Source organism: Phaethon lepturus, unplaced genomic scaffold (genome assembly GCF_000687285.1).
Source record: "Phaethon lepturus isolate BGI_N335 unplaced genomic scaffold, ASM68728v1 scaffold18076, whole genome shotgun sequence".
Taxonomy (NCBI): Eukaryota; Metazoa; Chordata; class Aves; order Phaethontiformes; family Phaethontidae; genus Phaethon; species Phaethon lepturus.
The window spans coordinates 26,476-48,136 of NW_010548459.1; the positions used below are offsets into that span (position 1 = coordinate 26,476).

The 21,661-nt window shown below is 36.9% G+C and overlaps 1 protein-coding gene across 1 annotated transcript in view; it reads right to left on the bottom strand.

Annotated features, from left to right (window-relative positions):
- Positions 1-20,848, bottom strand: part of TXNRD2 (thioredoxin reductase 2) — a gene marked incomplete at its 5' end in the record, with an annotated part of 32,709 nt that extends 11,861 nt beyond the window's left edge. Inside the window, 10 exons of the mRNA XM_010289978.1 lie at positions 8,497-8,671; positions 11,218-11,309; positions 11,686-11,705; positions 16,304-16,374; positions 16,900-16,962; positions 17,963-18,041; positions 18,880-18,954; positions 19,266-19,410; positions 20,025-20,081; positions 20,783-20,848. Coding sequence (XP_010288280.1) covers positions 8,497-8,671; positions 11,218-11,309; positions 11,686-11,705; positions 16,304-16,374; positions 16,900-16,962; positions 17,963-18,041; positions 18,880-18,954; positions 19,266-19,410; positions 20,025-20,081; positions 20,783-20,848 — 843 coding nt within the window. The remainder of the gene's footprint in view (positions 1-8,496; positions 8,672-11,217; positions 11,310-11,685; positions 11,706-16,303; positions 16,375-16,899; positions 16,963-17,962; positions 18,042-18,879; positions 18,955-19,265; positions 19,411-20,024; positions 20,082-20,782) is intronic.
- Between the last annotated feature and the right edge of the window lie 813 nt (positions 20,849-21,661).

Consider the following 21,661-nt stretch of genomic DNA (forward strand, 5'->3'; position numbering starts at 1 on the left):
ATTTCTTTGTGAAAGGAGCTCTATTACTATTACCTTTGCTCAGACTATTTCAGAGAAAGTTATCCTTTAAAAATGCGCAGGACAACATCCACTGCAAAAAGTGCAAAAAACACATGGTGTAATATTTACTGCAAATTCTAAATTCAGTTTCCTAATGTAGTATGACTGCAAATTCTAAATTCAGTTTCCTAATGTAGTATGAATATACATATAGTAACTAAGCAACTTCTATACTGAAAATGTCCAATAAACATTATCAATACTAACAAACAGCCTGTTGTACACACTTGTGGATAAAAAAATATTAATAATGCTGTTCAGTGTCGAACATTCCTGAAGTCCTCTTTTCTTGTTATCTGATACATTTATGTTAAAGCTTTTTTAGTTTCATCAGCTTGGATGAAAAAGTTTACCAACTTTGCTCTCAAGTCTTTAATGCTGAGTTATTTAGCTCAAACTCTGTATTTGAGCTATTTCTGTAGAGCTTAGAAACACCATTCCTAGAGTTTAGAAACACTATTTTAAATGGATTCAAAAATAAATGAGGCAAATTCTACCAAGCCTAGATTTTATTACAGTTTCCTCTCCCAACAATTTAAAATTACCTCATCTTTAAAAAAATGTATTTGTAGTGTTTTCTGTATAGAGTTACCACTTAGACCACCGAAGTCTTGATAACATTACACTGAGCTTTCTGTAGAGTATCTGACAAAGCAATTCCTGACCCAGAAATCGGAATCTTAAATCCTACCCAATTTTTCAAATGTATTTGAAGTTTAATACGCATAGTGAAATTATCAAGCACTCCCAACATTTGTAGGGACACACAGCATCACATAGAAAAGATTACCTGAATATATCCAAATGAAGGAAATTTTATAACATTGCATCCGTTTTTAGAGGCTATAACTGAATATGGATATATCTATACCTACATATATAGGTCTCCTTTGTGTGAGTCATGATTTTGTGTTTGATGTTAATACAGAGCTATAGCAAAGCAAAACAAAAAGGGAAATGTGTTTTCATTACAAAAACAAGCTCTTTGATGTTAATGTAGGAAATTATTAAACAAAAGGAAAACCTGGCTTGTCAATACAGACCTAATTATATGTAAACATATGATTCACAGCTTTTTACATCTGCCATATAGCCAGGCCCCCCAAACAATGTCACATCTGAATGCCTCTGTGAAGACTTCTGTGCATTAATTTCATCTGGTGAAACCAACACTTCCTCTGGGAGTACTGACTGAAGCTGTCGGCACTTGGCTATCTGTCTGTCTTCCCTTCTGTTGTCCCCATGGGATGTTGATCTGCTGTTCCTTCTCTGCCCCCTGCTCACCAGTCCTGATGCTATCAGGCAACAAAAATAATAAACCTCCAGGACCTTATCTTGGCTCGGATGTGAAACAACTTCCTACCGTTGTATTTCTTTGTGTATTGAGAGTAAAGCCTGGATATTCTGCAAATGGACAACTAATGGGGTTTTCTAGCTTCCCCTTTTTCCTGCCAGGCAGAGCCAAGAGAAAGCTTAGCACGCAATGGCAGGCACTGAAAGAGGAAAAAAATAAAAACTGTCAATAGAGTCATTTAAAGACCTGTGACAACAACAGCTGAGTTTATCAAATCTGCAGGATAACACTTAACCTTTCAATTCCAGTCTATTTTAACATGTGTACAGCTTGGTATTAATAGCTGAGAGTTATAAAAAGTGTGTTGCTACTCATAGTGAAATTTTTCGCTCAACTTTACTGCCTAAATATTATTGCTGAAAGCAAAACCAAAACTTTTAAAAAACCGAACTGAAGATTTATTGGCCTTTAGTCCCATGCTGGCTCAGCTCCATGAGCCAGAATTACACTTACTGATCTTGCTTCACCTCAAATTCAGTAGCTTAGGTTCATGATTATTCAATGTGTCTTGTTAAGTTTTAATGTCAAATTGAGTAAATTCTGATATTTCCCAACATTCCCTTACTTGTATTATAGAATCAGTTCTCACCATATCACAGTAGTATTGGATCAGAATGACATCTGTTTCATACCCATAACGCCTAAGTTTTTTACATTTACAGCTTCAAGAAAGCATGAGTTTACAGCTTATTTCTAGGATCCAGAGGGCAATACAAAATTATACCAAATCCTACCAGGCACACAACACAGAGATGTCCCCCCGCCCCCAAAGCCAGCACATGTGCTTTTAGTTTGAAGATGTTCACTGCCTGAAACTGCCACAGAACAAGGAGTGTGTGATTGTATAAGATACAAGACTGCATTTAACTTTCATTCAAAACAGCAAGATACTATGCCAGATATCTAGAAGAAAGGTGTCATTTCAAATCTGACCCTTAAAAAGGTTACCTGACTTGTGCACTTTCAATACCACATCATAATCTCATCTTTAATAGACCCATACAATAACCACACATCTGTGAAAACCACACAGATGCCTGCTTTCAGGGCCCGCCTCCACTTCCTTTTAACTTTAAAAGAAAAAACAGATTTTTGATCTGTTTTTGTAAAATCTAACAACATGGCTTCCTAAGGGGGCTGCCAGCCAGCTTAGCTATGGAGTGTGACAAGAGACTGGATAAAGCACCCATCTTGGATATGTGCTAGGCTGGCATTTCTGTCCCATCATCTGCTGAGGGCCTCTGGTAATCACACTTGCACACAGAATAAGGTAAATGCAATAATAGGTTGCTGCGACCTTCAAGTGCAGCACCTTCAACAGTGGAGACTGAAGCAGCTAAACCGAGAAGAAACCATAGGAATAGGCATAGTCAAGCAAGTAGCAGTAGTGAGTGAGTGACAGCATACTCTTGCTTACAGTAAGATTTCCCAGGGTTATAAAGGTGCAGCTGACAGCAGAATTTTATAATGGGTCTTCTGCAGTTTCTTAATCACAGAAGCTGGAATGTCTGTTTAACCCGCCAGCATTTGAAAAATCCAAACTAGAGCCAACCACGCATTTTATTATCAGGCATGATACTGCAGATGACCACTGTGGCGATACTGCAGGGTGACAGGATGGTTCTTCTGGCATAGAACTTAAGCCTGATAACGTTCTCCACTTCTTTCCTATACATTGGCATTTTGACACATCACTTCATAACTTTGCCCAATCCAACCTCAGCTTGACCTTAATCAAAATCTCATCTGTGTTCCCAGTCTTGGTACTCTCTCTCATCTTGTTCTGGTGCCTGACACAAACCCCAAATTAGTTTCTAGACCACTACCCTTTCCTCCTTCAAATCCCTCCTCAAAACCCACAAGGTGTTCACTAAAACATAGCTAGCTGATAATGACTAATAAAGACCAATTCAGTGTAACTAATGTTCAGTTTACAAGAAAATATTGAATACAGTAACTAGGGTAAAAAAAGTTCAGAACCCTTACCACATTGATAGCAGCATGCACCAATTTTACAAGGATGTTTTTGAACATTTCATTTATTACTGATAAACTTTCAGCATGCCTGCCACAACTTGAAAAAGATCTGCCTCTTAGTCAGTGCTAGGGCAGTAACTGGTTCTTTGCCAAGTCTGCTAAGCTGTACTATTTCTTGTAGCATTGACTAGTAATACTTACTAAACAGAGTAACCGTCTCAGGAGAGAGTTTGTGGCAGCCATGGTGCAATCAGTAAACACCTGGGCATCACCATCACTGTACATCTGAAGTTACTTGTGTCTGGAGACATGTCACTTTGGTCCTACTCAAACAACAACAACAAAAAAGCAACTCCAAGTGACATGCAACCAAATGAAAACCTTACAGCATGTCACAGACTTCTAACAATTCTATTTGTTTTGTTCTCAAGGTCCTGTACAAGGTAAGGTGGGATGGAAACATTTGCTAAGAAGAAAGCCACAGTTCACCTTTACATTAATTCTCCCACACTAAGCTTGCTTTAACCAAAAGTTTTTGTACACCCTTAAAGGATGGCTCTGCAATCTCAAAAACCAGTACCCAACCATGATTCCCAAGTGAGGTCATTGGCTTCAATCTCCTAGACACTTATGGATGAGCAGAACCTGTATTCTGTAGAAAATGTCGCAGTAATTATACTGATTTCATTAAATTATTTTGGAGCATTTTCCACCATTTTTTCATTTATTTATACCACCACTCAGGTAAAGGCTAGACACCACCAATCAACTCAAACAGCACTCAAAATAGTTCCGAATCCAAAACATTCTCTCCCATGCAGATTAGAGGCATAGCCTAGCATCTAACTTTTCCTCAACATGAAGAATGGATTTTTGTAGTTACAAGTTGGTAAAATAAGAAGCATAAAATAAGAACTACACTCAAAGTTTATGTGTGGGTTAAACAGAAGAAGGAAGAAGTACCATCTAGGCCTCTGTCGATGCAAACAAATTACTAAAACATTAAAAATAACCCTGTTGAATAAAGTCTGACTGAATAGCATTAAAACTAGATATTGGGAAAAAAACTAAAAGCACTGGCTGACATAATGGGAATGGCAATTTTCATTAGGACTGCAGAGAATTAAAATTAATGAGACACACACACGGGAAGTTCACAATGAAGACCCAGAGCCTCAGCAAACCACATCACATTAGCACTAACAGTTGTCTGAGATCAGCCAAGGTGCATTATGTTTCTCTGAACAGTTCAAAGGTTAAAAACTGGATGGCAAGATTTTGTTTGCATAGACAAATCTAAAGCCCATCCTCTTTTCTATAGGGGCTGGCAGAGAGATGCGCACTGGAGACCACAGCAATATTTTACCATATGGGACTTTTCAAAGAAAATCTCCAAACAAAATTTCTGTTTTCTTAGTTAATCCAAACTGATTTGGTTGTAAGACTTGAAGAAAACTACTATTAAAAAAATGTTATGTACCCTTTCTTGATATTGAACAGTGAGAATCTTCTTTTACTGCACTACAAAATAAATCTGCCAAGCATCCAGTCTGACACAAAGGACAATATGTTTGATAGCACATGATGTGCAACACCTGACACCTGTTCAGCTTTACACTGAGATAAAGTTGTAATTCCTTTCTATAGCAAAGATGATATTCAAAGATACAGTGGCTTTCCTCTAAGCTTATGAATGCAAAAGAACTTGAGAATGGTTGTTCCACTGCTCTCAAGGAGAAAACTCTTTTTGTAAAGCTAAACTTAAAATCTGTTGCTGGTCATTGCTCTTTCTGTTAACAATTTACTAGCACACTACCTCACTTTCTCTGTCAAACTAATTCCAGGATATTTTGTAAACACCTGCTTAGTTTAATCATCAATTCAGTGTTGCCCCTCCACGAAGTAAGACCCCATTAGATATGTAGTAACTCAGTATCTTTTCTAAGGATTTTGTGAATAATCAAATTCCAGTTACAGCAGCAATCTTTTGCCATGTATTGCAAATTCAAATGGAAATACTACTTGCCAATTCCTTTTATATATTAGCTGTCTTGCAACTGCAGCATTCAATCCCCAGGATTCAGTCCTCCAATAGCTGAAACAAACTCACCCTACAAAGCATGACTGACCTCCTGCAACTTTGCCCTCTAGCTCAACAGTTGCATCTGTTTATAAAGGTATCAATCTCTGCCCTTTTCTTTGGATGAAGACCCTATGTTCAATCTGTACATGCACACACTTACCATTGCTTTGTAGCTCAGGTATATTAGGCACCCAACATATAAATTTTTGTGTGTCCCTGAAGGCAGAGGGAATACCGTATAATAATAAAAGTTTATTGGTTCCATATTAAACAAAGAAAACCAATCTCAAAATCTTATAATTTCAGGAGAATTCTCACAAAAGCAGAAGACAGAGCACTAGTAAGAGACAGAAAGACATTACAGGACGAGACAGGCAGAATCAAATAAAGGTCAAGAAAGAGCTGTTTCACTGAGCTAGAACATAACAGTATAGTCACTCAGCAAGGTAACACAGGTCCATCACAGCTACTTACAAAAGCTTTGGATTGCAACCTTTAAATTACATTAAAAAGTATCAAAATGGGGGGGAGGGGGGCTGTGTCTCAAATACTTTGTCTGGTTCAAAAAAGCTGCTAGAAAAGCAGAGAGCATTGTGCCTGCTTTTATCGGCTTACCCATACAACAAGCAGAAAATTACACATTCCAAAAGATAAACAAAACTGTTCATAGAAACACAACGCAAATTTTTGTCAAAGGGCCTACATTAAGAGGTAATACTGTAGCTTACCAAAATCAAACTATGTCCCACTGTCAGTAAATATTTTTAACATTATTCATAAAATCCTACAAAAATTCCACAATGCGCTTACAAAAATTAAGGAAATATCTACTATAATTCAGGCTACAATTAGTTAACAACAGCGGCTGCTTTTTAACTAACTCTACAAGCTGACTTTCTTCAATCAGTATTGTAACTGGCACATCTGCAGACAGGAAATCCTCAACACTACCAAGCTTCCCAGCCTATTATCTGAGACACCTGGTGTGGGTGTGTTGATACAGAGCAAAACAATGAATCATACCGACTGCACATCAATTAACCAGCTTTAACTGTTAATGTGTTTATTCCTTAAGGGTGGAGTGCCAATTAGAACACTGAAAAAAAAGGTAAACACAAAAACCCCAAACCCTCAAGCTGTTCATTTTGCAGTTTCTAGATACGGATTATAACTCAAATCTATTACAAAAATTATAATACATGTAGTTCTGTATCAAAATAGTGAGTAGAGTCACATTAACACTGAGTTGCAACAGTATATCATGCAACCTTGGTCCATTATAATTAACACTAAACCAAGATTTTTTTTCTTATTATTTCAATTTCAGAGCTCTTTTTTCCATCTTGGACAAAAGTAAACAAACTGACTTGACATTTCACAGGTGTGGCTCCACCTCAGTGTACTTTTACCAGAAAGCTTGAGAAAAATCAAATACAGCATTTAGAAATCCACTTTTTGGAAATATTTTCGTCTCACCTAATGATTATTATTTTACAGTTTTTAGGATTGTCACATCTCTGGATAGCATGACCTTTTTTGCTCTTGGCTAGCACTAGTGTCTTTGATTGGTTTTGGTGAGCATAACTTATTACTATAGGCTGCTTCCACAATTTATAGAAGCTCATTGCACTTCTAAGAGAATAGTAATCGCAGTAAGCGAAAGAAAAAGTTTGTCACAACACACAACGTGCACTCTGGGGTATTAAGAAGATGTAAAGCTGACTTAACCAGGGGAAAGGAACAGGACAACAGATTTAGTCCATTGGACAAAATACAAAATGCTGTAAATTATCTATTCCTGTTTCCTGTAATGTATCTATTCTACAACCACAATAATTTAACTTTATCTGTTATCAACAAATTAAAGAGTAACACTTCCCCACAACTCTAAAACAGTAGTGTCAGATAAAAAGAATAGCATAAAAATTAAGTAGTTAAAGGAATTGCTAAAGCTGCTAAAGTAAAATTGATCATCCCTCTGCATCAAAACAGATTTCTTGGGCACTAAGTTTAAGCCTATTTACTTTGTTTGCCAGATATCATCTGCTTGCCAAATATCACTACTACCTTTAGTCATCCATTATTTAGCTAGAATTCCAGATATTCACAAAGCTTTATAAGCACAGAAGACAAGAGGTCTACTATTCTAGTGGGCTTGCAGTCCATCTGACCCAATATCAGCAACTGAGGGCCAACACATAACAGCAACAAACGAGCAGCTTGGGGAGGCAATGCAGAAAGACTATTTTCATTCCTGAGGGCTGGAGCCTCATACCAGACATCATTTAGTGTGTTAATCCTTACAAGAAGTAGCATTTGACTCAAAGGAGGCAAAACCCAGATTTAATTCCCATTTCTGGTGATTATGCTCATAGCCATTTGTCACAAAATTCTTTTAAACTGATTTACTCTGACTTAGGCATCATATATCAGTTCTGAGGGGTCTGAGATACATGTAAGTTCCTAAACAGATTTCAAAAAGCTCTGAAGTTCCAAGGTTCCCTGCAACGAGCTTGGATTTTTAGGGACAGTTACTTTTCTTTCTCTGAACTGGATGATGGCTGCAGTGACAAACTTAAGCAGCACAACTTAGAAAAATTCCTAGAAGAAATGGTAGCCTCTTGAACAGGATAAATAGGAACTTGTAGTGAATAGCTTCATGAATAAGTCAAAAGTATGCAGAACACTACCTGCACCACAGAGGTTACTAGAATTCATGCTCTCACCCTTTAGTAAATGTAAGGAAGACTAAATGGTGTCCCATTTATTGCAGCTCATGCAAAAACAGCTATCACAGATTTCTTCCATTCACTGTACTTTTCATGTGTTTTTAGACTGTAAGTGAACAAGTTAGGCATGCAAGAAAAGAATTAAAAAATTATCAATGTTTAGGTCACTAAATATTTAACATTGTTAACAAAAAAAAAAGGAGGCGGCTGTTTGACCCCTTGCAACATGATGAGGGGACTTCATTTACAGAATGGAAAGTGTTGCAAATAAATGTTAACATAATCAAGTTTACCTACTGCCCACATCACTGTGTCAAAGGAATCGGTTTCTTCTGTGCCCAGTTCAGTATTTTTCCAGGTGACTTGCAATCTGTTGCTCTCCAATTTTTCAACTTTGGTTGGGAAACATCTCTTTAAAAATTTTGTGCCATAAGATTCCATGTGCTCAGTTACTAAAGATGCCATTTGCTGTTGAGTAAGGGAAAAAAATTGTTTATTCTTAGATATATGACCTTTCTAATGTAAAGCCCTCCCTCAGCTGTCTTCATGAAAATCCAGTACACTGTGCATTTCAAACATTCTTTGTCACTTAGTATGCATCGTTAACACATGATAATTTATTGAGCCACTATGACGTGCAACTCCATTCCAAGAGGCATCTACATCGGAACATTCAAATTATTTTCAAAAAGTAAAATAGTATATGAATAAAACAGTTGCTTTTGAATAATTCGATGCTTGCATTAATTCCCATTAATTCCCAAATATGCATCTAGAGCATATTCAGTTTAATGTTACCATTTTCTGGCAGCTTGATGAGAATTAAATACTTTCATAAAGCTAAGGAAAAAAATATTTCCCTTTGACATGACACCTGTCATTTCTCTGCAATGACTATGAATCACTAAGATTTCCTGGAAAGTTGTACTACAAAAAGGAAATAAGGCTTTTGTCCTAAGAGCCTGTTTGAAGTAATGCCACACCAGTCAAGTAGTGAAGTGTCATACTGACAGGTTTATCCAAAGATGTCATTGCTCTTTGGACAACCAGTAAATCTGGTTGCACTTTGTCAAAGAATATGTCTATTACTTAAAGGATATTATCACAAAACCACTCACACAGAACAGCTACATGCAAGCTTTCAGGTTACAAAACTTTATTTTTGAAGTTGATATTAAATAGTATGAAGATAACAGCAGGGTTATATCTCTTCAGGAAAAAAGATAGCTCACTAAACAGCTTCCATCAGACTCAATGTGGCTACAGACTGAACATAATTATTTTATCTCTGTTAATACCTTCTCAACTTTGAAATGTCCATTGTGCTCTTCCTGCCTACAAAGGATCAAGTTCTCAGAGAAAGCCCTACTGTCAGTGTTTTAGAAGTGCCACACACACACTCCTAACACTACTGCCTGCTTGCTCAGATGTCATACTGTTACAGGTGTAGATTTCTTCAATGATGAGTGCAAATCCCAAGACACATTCTTATACAATGTTTTGCAAACTCTGGTACACATACCACTAGTTTTAAAGAAGCCACTTCAAAGTGGGAGTGTCTGGCATGCAACCAGAAGCTGTCACTACCTGCAGTGGTACTTGTCACTGCTGCTGCTAACAGTAATACTCTCTCCTCAAAAACTGTGCTGTTACACTAGAAAATAATTTTCCTATACACCATGTGTGCAAAGAAGTTCTTAAAAACAAGCCCATAGTTCTATCACTCTTTCATCAACTTTGGGCTGTAAATGTTTTGCACTACTGCAATTAAGCATTAAAAAAAACCCTAACTCATGACACCAGGAATAATTAAGTTAATGTGCTTTCATTCCCATTCTGAAAACACTATTTTCAAGTGATTAACACAACACAGTCTTCATTCTTAAGGCTGACATTTTCCAAAGTTATTTGCCTGAGAAAAAAATTTGTTGGAAACTTCAAAGAAAAAGTTCACTGCACGTGTGAGTGAAAACCCAGAACTCTCTCACTGTTTTAAGAACACTACAGAAACTTTTCCTTCCAAGTAGCATTAGCATCAAATCTTGCAGGGACAGAAGATTCACAGTCACCTTTAACATACTCTCCCTACAGATCTAGGGACCAAAAAGAGTATCAGGCCATCAAAGAGATCACCTAACCTGTAGAACAGAGGCTACAAACTCACATCCAAGTAACACCTTTACTGGATCCAGTAACTTGTCTTTAATGTAAACCTGCTATACTACCTTCTATTGCTTCTTTAAGCAGTTATACCTTTTACACAAATCCTTTTTTTTTGTTGCTGTTATCTTTTCTTGTTGTTAATTGCTTTTATTCTCTTCATACAAGAATGGGTTTCTGGCCAAAATTGTTTTCTGTTTTGTCAGAACAATCATGACCACTTATGCTTCTATATAAAACTCCTCAAAATCTTTCCCAATTTTGAAACACATTTTTTGCTCTTTAAATTACCCTGCCTGAAATTTTTTACTTTTGATTTTCTTCAGCTTAGGGTTAATAGTTCCACTGAAATAACTTTTTTTTTTTTTAACCTCGTTATAACCACCACTGTTTTGAAAGTGGCAAGGTCAAGATTTACAATTCCTATGTCATTACAAACTTTCAGCTTAGTGATTTATTTATATTCATCATGAACTCCACACTGAACTACTTCATATTAAGTCCAATAATTTATTTTAAAAGTCATTATCTGTAATTCCTAGAAATTCAGGATTATTTTAAAGAGACCGTCTAATGTTTTTAGCAGTGGCATAAATCCCTCCCCTGTTTCCCAACCTTGTCAATCTTGTTTTCAATTAAGCAGGAAGAAAAAAGAAAGATTTACTTTTCTGAGTACAGTATCAAGAGATATGATAGAAAACAAGAGCTAATATTTATTTAGTTTCTCTTCAGAAAGCACATACTAGGAAATGTTTGGAGAAGCCAATGACACTTTTTCTTTAGGAGACAAAAATAATCAAATATATTTTTAATATATTGTATATATAAGGAGATGTAAGATATTCCATACTCACCTGATCAAACCCACGAAGTGGGATGCTTCTCATCATGACTGTAGTGTCTAATCCAATGCCTGTTAGAAAACCAGCACATTCAAGTGAAACATCTGATGAAGCATCAGTTAAGGAAATATAAACAATAATTTCATATAAATGCAATATAAAAGGGTAGTATAAAAGTGGGCTTTTTACCTACAGATATCAAGTTCTCCTTACACAGACATCTTTAGCTTGCTTTTGTTGCATAGAATAAAACTCCAAAGCCTTAAAATATTTTCCTCATAGATAACATTGTTTTTAGGATCCTGAGAATTCATCTTCAGCTGACCTGAATTCCCATGATGCTACTGCATTGAAAACTATTACTATTCTATTACCAACTCAACTACAGGGCATGAGCAAAGGAATTCTGAAAATTGAGCTTTCATAGGAAAGGCAGATATGCTGCTTATAATCATAAATCACAGCTTTTTCAAAGGATACAGCTGGCTCCAACAACCAACCTGTTACATAAAAAGAAAAAAGAAGAAAGCAGTGGAATGAGCATACTTCTGCACAACCAAAAAATTTATTCTCTGAAGTATGTATCAAAATCAAAATTACAGGTTTGAGGAGTGGATCTGATGTTGTTAGATGGGAAAAAAGAGCATCATTTGTCAACTCCAACAAAGACAACACTATAACATGTGGGTTTATGTTATTAACAGAATGAAAAAAGAACAGGCTTATAAGACATAAGGAATTGTAAAAGACATTTGAACACATACTCTGAAAGATAAACTGAAGAAAGCCATGAAAAACTCAGAGAAACTAGCAAGGTTGAGAGGCATCACAAGTATTCCAACTGCATTCTATGATGTTTCTCCGTTGGTAACATCTGGAGCAGACATTGACAAGTTCTTCCCCCAGTGCCTATTGCTACTGATGCCTCATCTTTACAGGGCCTCTTGGCACCACTGCCTCTGAGACAGTAGGCAACATATAAACATACAGACATCAGCAGTCTTGTGGGAACTCAAGTACATCACCAAATTTCTAGAGGTATCTTAATTACTAAACATATTTTAAATTATTTTTAAGAAACTTAGGAAGATTATGAATTTCAAACATGCTATCAAAGTAGATTACCGTTCCCAGTAATCCCAACATTTTATTCATTGCTAAATTTCATTTTGATTTATAAGCATCTGCTTTTTCATTATCTTATTTATCCAAATGCCAAATATTTACCCTTCCCCTCTTTAAAAGTTTGTGTATGCAGTTACAGAAAATCAGTTTAATAGATTTACTTAGCCTAGTATTTACCAAATACATCCATTTCAGATCTTAAATGAAACTCCAGCTCCCATTCTCCCCACATTTCACACCATTTCAACCAAGAATTTTAATTTATGAGGTGTTATCAGCTCTCCAGCACAGGAGTTTCCACGCCTGTCCCCAGATGCCCTATACACTGCAGCAGTCCTCTCTCTTCTGACCATATCCTCAGTTCCCTACGTCTGCTGAGTACACAAAAGGCAGAATGCTCAGTCACTGTTCCGGAGGTAAAAGTGGGTCCAACTGGCCAGTCACTGACACTCAGCTGCTGGACAGGCTGCATTCACCTTCCTTTGCTGTTCATGTGTTATGCAGACTTGTTAAAATCTCACAGGTTGGAGAGGCATTACACATAATATTCCCACTTACGACAAAGGTTTTTGTTCAGTTTTTTAATTAGGGAAAAAAGCGTCATTAGAGATCAAAATTTCTAGTTACTATGAGAACAGTGGAGAATGTTAGGCTCTTTCTGACTATGATTTTCATTTATGGAAATACATGCTTTATAAAAAACTTTCATCCTCATGCTTTATAAAGGACTTTTCATCAAAAAACAGCAACACAAAACCACAGCACTTGGAACCCACCTGAATATTTGGCACATTTTTTTGTTTATTTTGGACTTTTTTTTTAAAGCAGATCTCTCTCATACTGCCATATTCAAAAGTTAAAAAAATAACTGGATTTTGGGGCATGGAAGTAGTAGTTTGCTAATTGCATTTTGGAAAGCTAGAAATTTAAAATTTACTTTAATTTAGAAATTTACTTTAAAAACTCAAAGTACAAACTCACATAATCACAGAGTTTAAATAGGTTGTTTAAAGTTAGGAGGATAAGCAAGGTAGCATAAGCTAATGCATAAGCATAAGTCACAGAACATTATCGTATTCTTTTACCCATATCCAACCTTGTTTAATTGTTTTGAGGAAGATTTATCCACACAAATGAAATGCCAGCAAAGAGAACAGTTGCACAGAAATAATCCACTGAGTAAAGACCTTTTCATTCAGCAGTTGTGCCTCCATTCATTAAAATACTTTAAGCAACAGAAGAAAACTATTCTGACAAAACATGCTTCAAACAAGTGGAAATTCAAAGTAGTCAGATCACAGGAAGGAATACATTTGAAATATCAACCTGTGGCCTACACAACCCACACTTTGCTTGATCCCTGGCCAAAGTAGCATACGCTAGTGTAGTGCTTCACAAAATAAACATAAACCCTTAAATCTGTGGAAAAACACACACAAACTGAAGGCCACCACAAAGTGGTGCAGGCATTGCAGCCTCTTTATAAGGAGGTATCATTCATCAATTTTAACTACAATTTAAAAGCAATGATCCACCCTGTTACCAGGAAAACTACTGGTATACACACTTACAAAGACAGAAATGTGTTTCACAGAAGGACGTCAAGAACCTTAGGAAATTAAAATATTTTATATGTAAACATGTATGACAACTAAAAACAAATATTAGAGACATGATGGATCTCTGCAGACAGCAAATTTGGCTTATCTTTTTGGCCTGCCACTGACTAGCTAGCCCTAGGAAAGTTATTCTTCCACAATATTGCAAGTGAGAAACAAGTCCAATATTTGGAAAGCTCTTCATACACAGTCTATCCTATGCTAAGATAGCAGAGCAAAATAGTAGGTCAAACATTGGCTTGTGGACTATACTTTACCCTAAACCAATCTACACCACCGCCTAGTTCTAACAGAGATGCTTTTACACTTCTGAAAAGTGCAGACATGGGGGCTGCTGCTCCGCAAACCCCAGGGATTGCAGAGTCAGTACAACATGTTTTCTCACAAAAGACATTAGATAACATCCATCTATCCTATAATAAAAACATACAACTTCTGAAGGTGTACAGAGAATAGGTTGAGCTAAAGAGATTAAAATCTGCTAGTGTGGGTTTTATGTTTGGCGAACAATTTAACACAGTGGGAAATAAATTCTAGTATTAGGACATCTGATTCATCTGTGAATCTTTTAGCATGTAGCTCCTGGGAAGTGCTGCAAAAAAACACACACTGCCCATAAAGAGATATCTAATGGAGATTCACAGGGAACAGAATGAGAATATTTGTAATTTGGGCATATGTTTGCCTTTTTTTATTTCATTAGATGAAAAATAGATGCCAGCTGGCATTCATTCATAGTATCAGCAGCACATTATTCACAATTTCTTCTACAAACTAAAGGGTTCCTGGGCATTGTCAGTGTCTAATAGAACATTTAAGAGAGCAGAACCTAACCTCCTTCACACCTGCTCAATCTCTCACTCATTCTGAACGTATTTCAAGGCATATTTTCTAATTCACTCTGCCAAACCCCTTCATCTCAGTAGTGAGAATTTCTTCACAATGTTTGTATATCTAAGGGACTTTTAAGTTGGTTAGCAGTTTGCTTTTTTTTTTTTAATATGAATAACTGCAGAACTGACAGTTCTATAACCTCCAGGCATGTAATTTGTAGCTGAGATATGTACATTTGGAGAGAGAGAAAAGAAAGAATAAGTACAACACAGCTCAGACTAAAAACAAAAGGTGTTAAACTGAACCTTGGGAATATTTATAATAGAAACATATCCGACAGAAACAAACCTTTAACAACTCCCTCCTTCATTTGCTAGGACACAGCCTGATAAAGCACAGAAATGCTACTGTAGCCCCTGCAGGCTTATTTTGACTAAATCTCAGGAATGCAACACATAAACACTAGACTCCCACATTACACTGTTACAACTTGCATTAGCAGCAACTGGACAAAAGCCACATTTTCACAGAAACATCTTAGAGGGATAAATCTTATGTTTAATTTTTGTGTGGGGTTTTGGTGGTTTTGTTTTGTTGGTTCTTAAAAAAATAAATTTCCTCGCATAAATCACGTTCTCAAAATTCAAGAGGTGACTGTTATACTACAAACAACAGCAAATTTACTTTCCTTTTTAAACTGTACCGAGGAGCCTTGTTTATCTATTTGATGTTTAGCTTAACACAGTACATATTTTATATTAGAAAGTCACAGCCATGAATGGAAGCTCTGTTTTCTTTCAAAAACACCAGTATTATAGTTTCAAGCCTCTTTTTCTTATATGTACTTTGCTTTTTCTAGAATTGCTCAATAGAGAAAAGAAAAAAATAGTATTATCTGTCTTTCATGCTAGCAGATGTGCATTTCCTATCACAACTGTTTGCATCAGGAAATTGCTCTGTAGTGCAATGCTGACTCAGAATCTTACTGTGCTATGTGCTGTAAAAAAAAATATCACTATGGCATTTTAGTATTTCAGTTAAACAATAGCTCCCAAAGCATAAGAAAAGGCAAAAGTAACCCAAATGTCTCATCGTATTTTCTTTTGTTATCAGAACTGCCACCACTTAAGAGAACATAAAATTATGTTGGAGTTTCTTTCCTAGTTGAAGAGCAATTTCACATATACCAGTAGCAAAGAATAGGGACAGTACAACCTTCGTTTAAGTTTATGCTGCCCTCTTGTGACTTCCACGTATAATTGCTACAGCCAAAAAGTCTTAACCAGATGGTGAAAATTCATATTTAATTTGATTTTATACAGGAATTGCATAAGGGGGGGCATATCTATTAGTTACTAATGAAGGTTGGTAGTGTGATGTTGATGCATAGCTAAACAAATTCTCAGAAGGAAAACCAAAGGACAGAAAAACCGGTGTATAAAAGGCAATTTTGAACATTTTTCACCTTGCCATAAAGTACGAATGCCAGCATCTATTAAAGCCATGGTAATGTAACTTACGTTTTTCCAGGAGATTCTTTTAACCAGAATAGATCATCACTTGTGATTCCATACTCCAGTGCACCTGCAATCTATGAACACACAGGTAAGATCCTGAATCTACAATGCAAGTCCTGGCAGCAAAGAAAGCTAATAGACACTTGGGCTGTATTAGCTGAAGTATAGCAGTAGATCAAGGGGAATATATCTAGGCTTGCCCAGATATGTTATCCAGTCTCCATTTTTGGAGATCTTCAAAACCTGCCTGCAAAAAGCCCTGAGCAACATCATCTGACCTCACAGCTGACTCAATAGCGGACCCCAACCTCCTTGAGCAGAAGGTTGAACTAGATGACCGCTAGAGATCGCTTCCAACCTGAATTATCCTACAGCTCTAAGCAACATCAACATATTAAATTGATGCAAATTGTTTTCTATGGAAATGTTTTTCTGAAAAGCCTGTGTTTTATACAAAAGATAATTTTTCACATGATACAAACACAAAAATCTCTTATGTGTTACTTTATATTTACATTCTCTATCCTCCAAACATTCATCATTACCTGCAACAAAACCAGTAAAGCCACTGGAGTTGTCATATGTCAAGTGTAACTTACGTGCATAGGGTATTTTGGTCTTCCTCCAGTAGCAATGACAATATTTTCTGCAGTGACAATAGTCTACAAACAAAAATACAAAATCAAAATCAAGCATTTGAAATTCTTTTATCTGTCTTCAGGTTTTACTTATGTACAAATGAGTGATAAATGAGAAAGCTGGCACTATCATCTGCTATTTAGATGACATAATAATCAGCAATGCATTAAAAAAAGGATGCAAATAAAATAAAGTAATAAATGCAGAAGTTTCTCCTATACATTCTCTACCAGGTTTATTTTTAAATATTAAGCTTACAATTGTTCCTATACTGGACAAGATTCTGATGACTACTTGGAAGCAACAGTTGTGTACAACCGGCTGCTTTTTAAAATCAATTTTTGCTTCAGACAAAACACATGGAGATCACAGCAAGTGAATTCTGTCTCTCAGGTCTGGAGTTAAACTAGCTCAGAAGTGGCATGTTTTTAGAAAATGCTACGTATCTACCCACAAAATTTTTGCTCTCTCAAGCTGATATTAACCAGTAACATTTTATAATTATCCTCAAAGAGGTGTTAAAAATGCATGTTAAATATGCAAAAATGGCCACCATTCTGTTACATGACCCAGTTGCTTGAAGTTGTGCATTCAGTAAAATGGCCTCCCACACACAATTTTGTAAGGGTACTTAGCTTTCTAATACAATTCATCTGAAAGAGGAAAACATCTCAGATTGATCTGATGCTCCAGAGCAATAAGGAGATACTGGTCGTCGTTACATGTCTGTAAGCATCTGTCAAAGCAGTATGACTCTGACCAAATAATCTTTTGTCTCAGCATTTCTGTCTCCAAACAAAAAGTAATGGCATCTAACTGACAGGTTAAAGATTAGGGATTCAGCAGGCAACAGTCAAGTTCATAAACATGTTCTCTAGGTGGAAAATGCAAATCTCCCTCAGCAAAACAACATTGAATACCTAAAGCGATTTGCAAAAGCTCCCAGTTGAACTGAAAACCAACACATGAAGACCTGAAATGTTTGAAGTGAATGGTACTGCAGAAATCAGCACAGCAGCTCACCTTTTTACCTGCTTTTGTTAAACCACGGATTGTATGTGGATCAGAAAAACTCCCTTTCATGTTGAAATATTTCACCTTCCTGTTTACAAGAAAACAACAACATAAACGCATACTTAATGAATGAAACACTATCAGCTACTTTTTCTGTATCTGAGGTGTTAAAAAGGATAGCAAACAGGCTTAGAAAAGTGAAAGGAAGAAAGCATCTTATTTAATAGGATTGTTTGCAGCTCTGTCACATAATTTAAGTCACTTAATTGTTGTGTCACAGTTAAATCCTCTACAGAGCAGAGTACCCAACCTTGTAACATGCTTTGGGATCACGTTATTGACCTCTTCAAATGATATGATATCCACTAGTCATTGCATTACTATTACTATCTATAACATTACTAATACAATGCCCATTTGAGAGCACACAAAAGTGACTCAGCAGGGGTCACAAGACTAAATTGTCTATTAATATAATTTTTCTATAAAAGGAACTGCATGCTGAAAAACTTGGAACCACTTCTGTACTGAAAGCAAAAAGATCAGCTGCTTTTGTATAATGTTAGCTGTGGGCTTGTATGGCATATAGATTTTGGTGGACAAGCTTAAAATTATCTTGAGAAAACCTGATTACTTCATATTAATGCAAAACCTCTCCAGATTAAAGACAGCTTTCCTTGATCACTACACTGTTAGAAAGGTTTCACGTATGGTCACTTTCAATCACTATTTCCCAGAAAAGAAAAGGAAGGGGGGGCAGAAATCACTTACATAGGCAAGGATATTTACAGTCCTGGGCAGAAAGGACTTAGAAACTCAAAATACTACCTCTAGTGAGAAACTCTAAAGGCAATTCAGCAATTCTACAAGGAGAAAAAGAGCTCCTTGACTATGAGAAGAAAGATAAATTTCAAAATCTTATTTACTTGTCTTGTAGTTGCACTCTGTGTCCCCAGTTCAAGGATTTCACATAATTCTGGACAGCTTTTGCCATCACAGACCTATCACAAAACAAGAAACTAAACATGAAGTCATCACATTACAAATTCAAATTATGCAACTCAAAGATACAGGCGATTGCTAGAAATTAGGAATGTTCTACAGTTATAAAAAAAGTAAATTATCAAGTCCAAATTAGCATAATATCTACCCCAATAAACCAGTAAATACAGTTTTGTGTTTTAAACAAAGAGCAGTTTAAAAAGCTTCATGCAATATTTACTTCCCTAACTGTCCCTAAATATCACACCAACTGGGAAAAGCTGTTACACATTTGCAGCACATAGGAGTGGATACGGGCAATAAACTTTACCATGTATGATCAACAGGTTGGGCTATATTCCAGCCATAGTGTTGAGCATCTTTAAGGGCACTCCCTAAAAGAGCTGCTTGATGCATAAGCTTTTTAGGAATGCAGCCAACATTCACACAAGTTCCACCAAGTCCCCATTTGGTTCCTTCAGAGGGGAAAAAAAAAGAAAGGAAAAAAAGGAAATGCATCAGGTTAGTGTAACAAATGCAATTGGGTTACTTACATGCAATTAGTTAAAAAGATCTGAAACAACACACCGTTTACTATCTCCTACGGATCAGTTTCTAACCCTGCTTATGTTTATCTGTTTTGATAAAAAACATCTCTATCTATTTTTCTTCTAAAATTCAAACCATCTCAAGAAATTTCTCAGAGCTCTGAAGATCCAGTGACTACACATTCACATTTGCTTATTTGCATTTGCAGATTTTATATATTGTACACGAAAAGCGTCAACATGATTCAATTCATCATTTTTAGAAATTGTAAATGACATTTTGACAGAGACAATATTCTCACATATTTAAGGCCAAAGCCCACTACAAATGGTAGCATCAATCTAAGCACCTTAATGTGCAGGAAAAGCAGGCAGACCTGGGACATCATTGGAAGGAATGAGCAGTACAGCAAGCTGGGCTTAAGGGCTTTTACTACAAGCAAAGCAGGCTTTGGTCATTTTGCTGCCTGGAGCAATCTGCTTACCTAGGCAACCATTTTATACATATGTCCAAATATTATCCTAGTATTTCTCTTCCATACCTTGTGGAGAAGGTTCCACATAATCCAAAATGGCCACTTTCCTTCCAAACTGAGCAGCTTTAAACAAAAAGCAAGACAACGTATTTACAGGAGGGAGAAACACATAAACCCAAACATTTTTAGTAGCTGAGGTACAGATTAAGTGTACAGGAGATGACGGCTGGTAGTTTATACCATCTAACTCAAGATGCCAGACTAGGCACCCAGGCTGTCTATGTAGTCAGCAGATTCTCCAGAAAGCACTTAATAACCCAGACTAGAACCTCCAGCTTCCACCAACACTAAAAATGCAATGTGATCCCAAATGAGATGTTTAAGAACCTTGTGGGTTGTTGAGCACATTATATTGAGTTACAAAGGGGCAAAGTTCTCTACAGCAGTTAAACGGTTCTTGGAAACAGTCTGAAGGGACTGTTGTTTTAACACATAACCAAGAAACAGTATAATTTTAAAAATACAGTATCTATGGAGGCACTCAGAGTGTTTTACAATAACAGTGAAATAAAAGCTTATTAGATTTTGCCATGACAAAAGAAATATTTTTTAAAAGTTAATAAGATAGCCAAACAAGATCACCCCACCCAAGGGTGTGAATTAATCTGCAGATTAATTGCATGGAGCTGAGTTAATGATTAATGTGCAGGGACTGAAGTATACTATGTTACTTAAAAAGCTTTAGCATTACCAGTAACACTTAGCTTCTATAAACACCACATAAACTAAAACAAAACTTTTGTTAGTTATTTATACACACAAACCTTCTTTTGCACAAGCAAGGCCTCCAGATCCTCCACCAATTATCAGAAGATCATACTCATTCTTTCCTGTGAAGATGATGTGAAAAAAGAAGGAAAAGGAACAGGCAAGGAAGATGGGAGAGGTATGTAAGAAGGTAAATATAAAAAGTACACTATTTTTTACAATTTATTATTGCTGATTTGGGTTTTCTTTACTAGAGCACTGTGTTTCTTCAGTGTCCCAATGCATTCTCCAAAAATTGTTAAACTACGTAGTCTGGTTTTGTGAATGAAATACAGAAAATAAAGCAATCCAAAAGAAGTAAGGAAATAGTTTAGATTTTTACACAATGTCCCAAGAAGCTCTTTCTACATGATTACACGGTTGCAGCTAGGATCCAGCATAGGTCTCCTGTCTCTGCATGACAGCAGCAAGGTCTACACAGCCTTTTCAACAGGGTCACCTTATCAGACTCACACAGCTTCAGCCTTGTAGGGGTGTGGTGGTCAGAGGGAAGCTGCCCCCTTCTGCCACCACAGCCTCCCCACAGATCAGCCCAGCCTTCCAGAGGAGTTTTACAGTGGCAGAAGCCCACAGGTGAGCAATAACTTGTTTCTTAGCACGGGCATCAGGGAACCCCCTGCTTTCAGAGCTGCCAGCAGTTCAGGGAGGGCAGCCGAGGCCTACAGCATCCCCACACCAGCTGTGCCATCGTATGGTCGGGTGGCTTTTCTCAGCAGCTCAGGGTGGGCAGTCAGACTGGAAAGGCTGATACCCCCGGCCGTTGGAGTTCAGCCTAGAGGAAAGGTTTGCTGCCTCTCGCGCTGCCCCGGTACCTCTCCGGCGAGCCCCACCGCAGGAGCGCAGGAGGCCTTGCCCACTTCACAGCCACCTGCGGC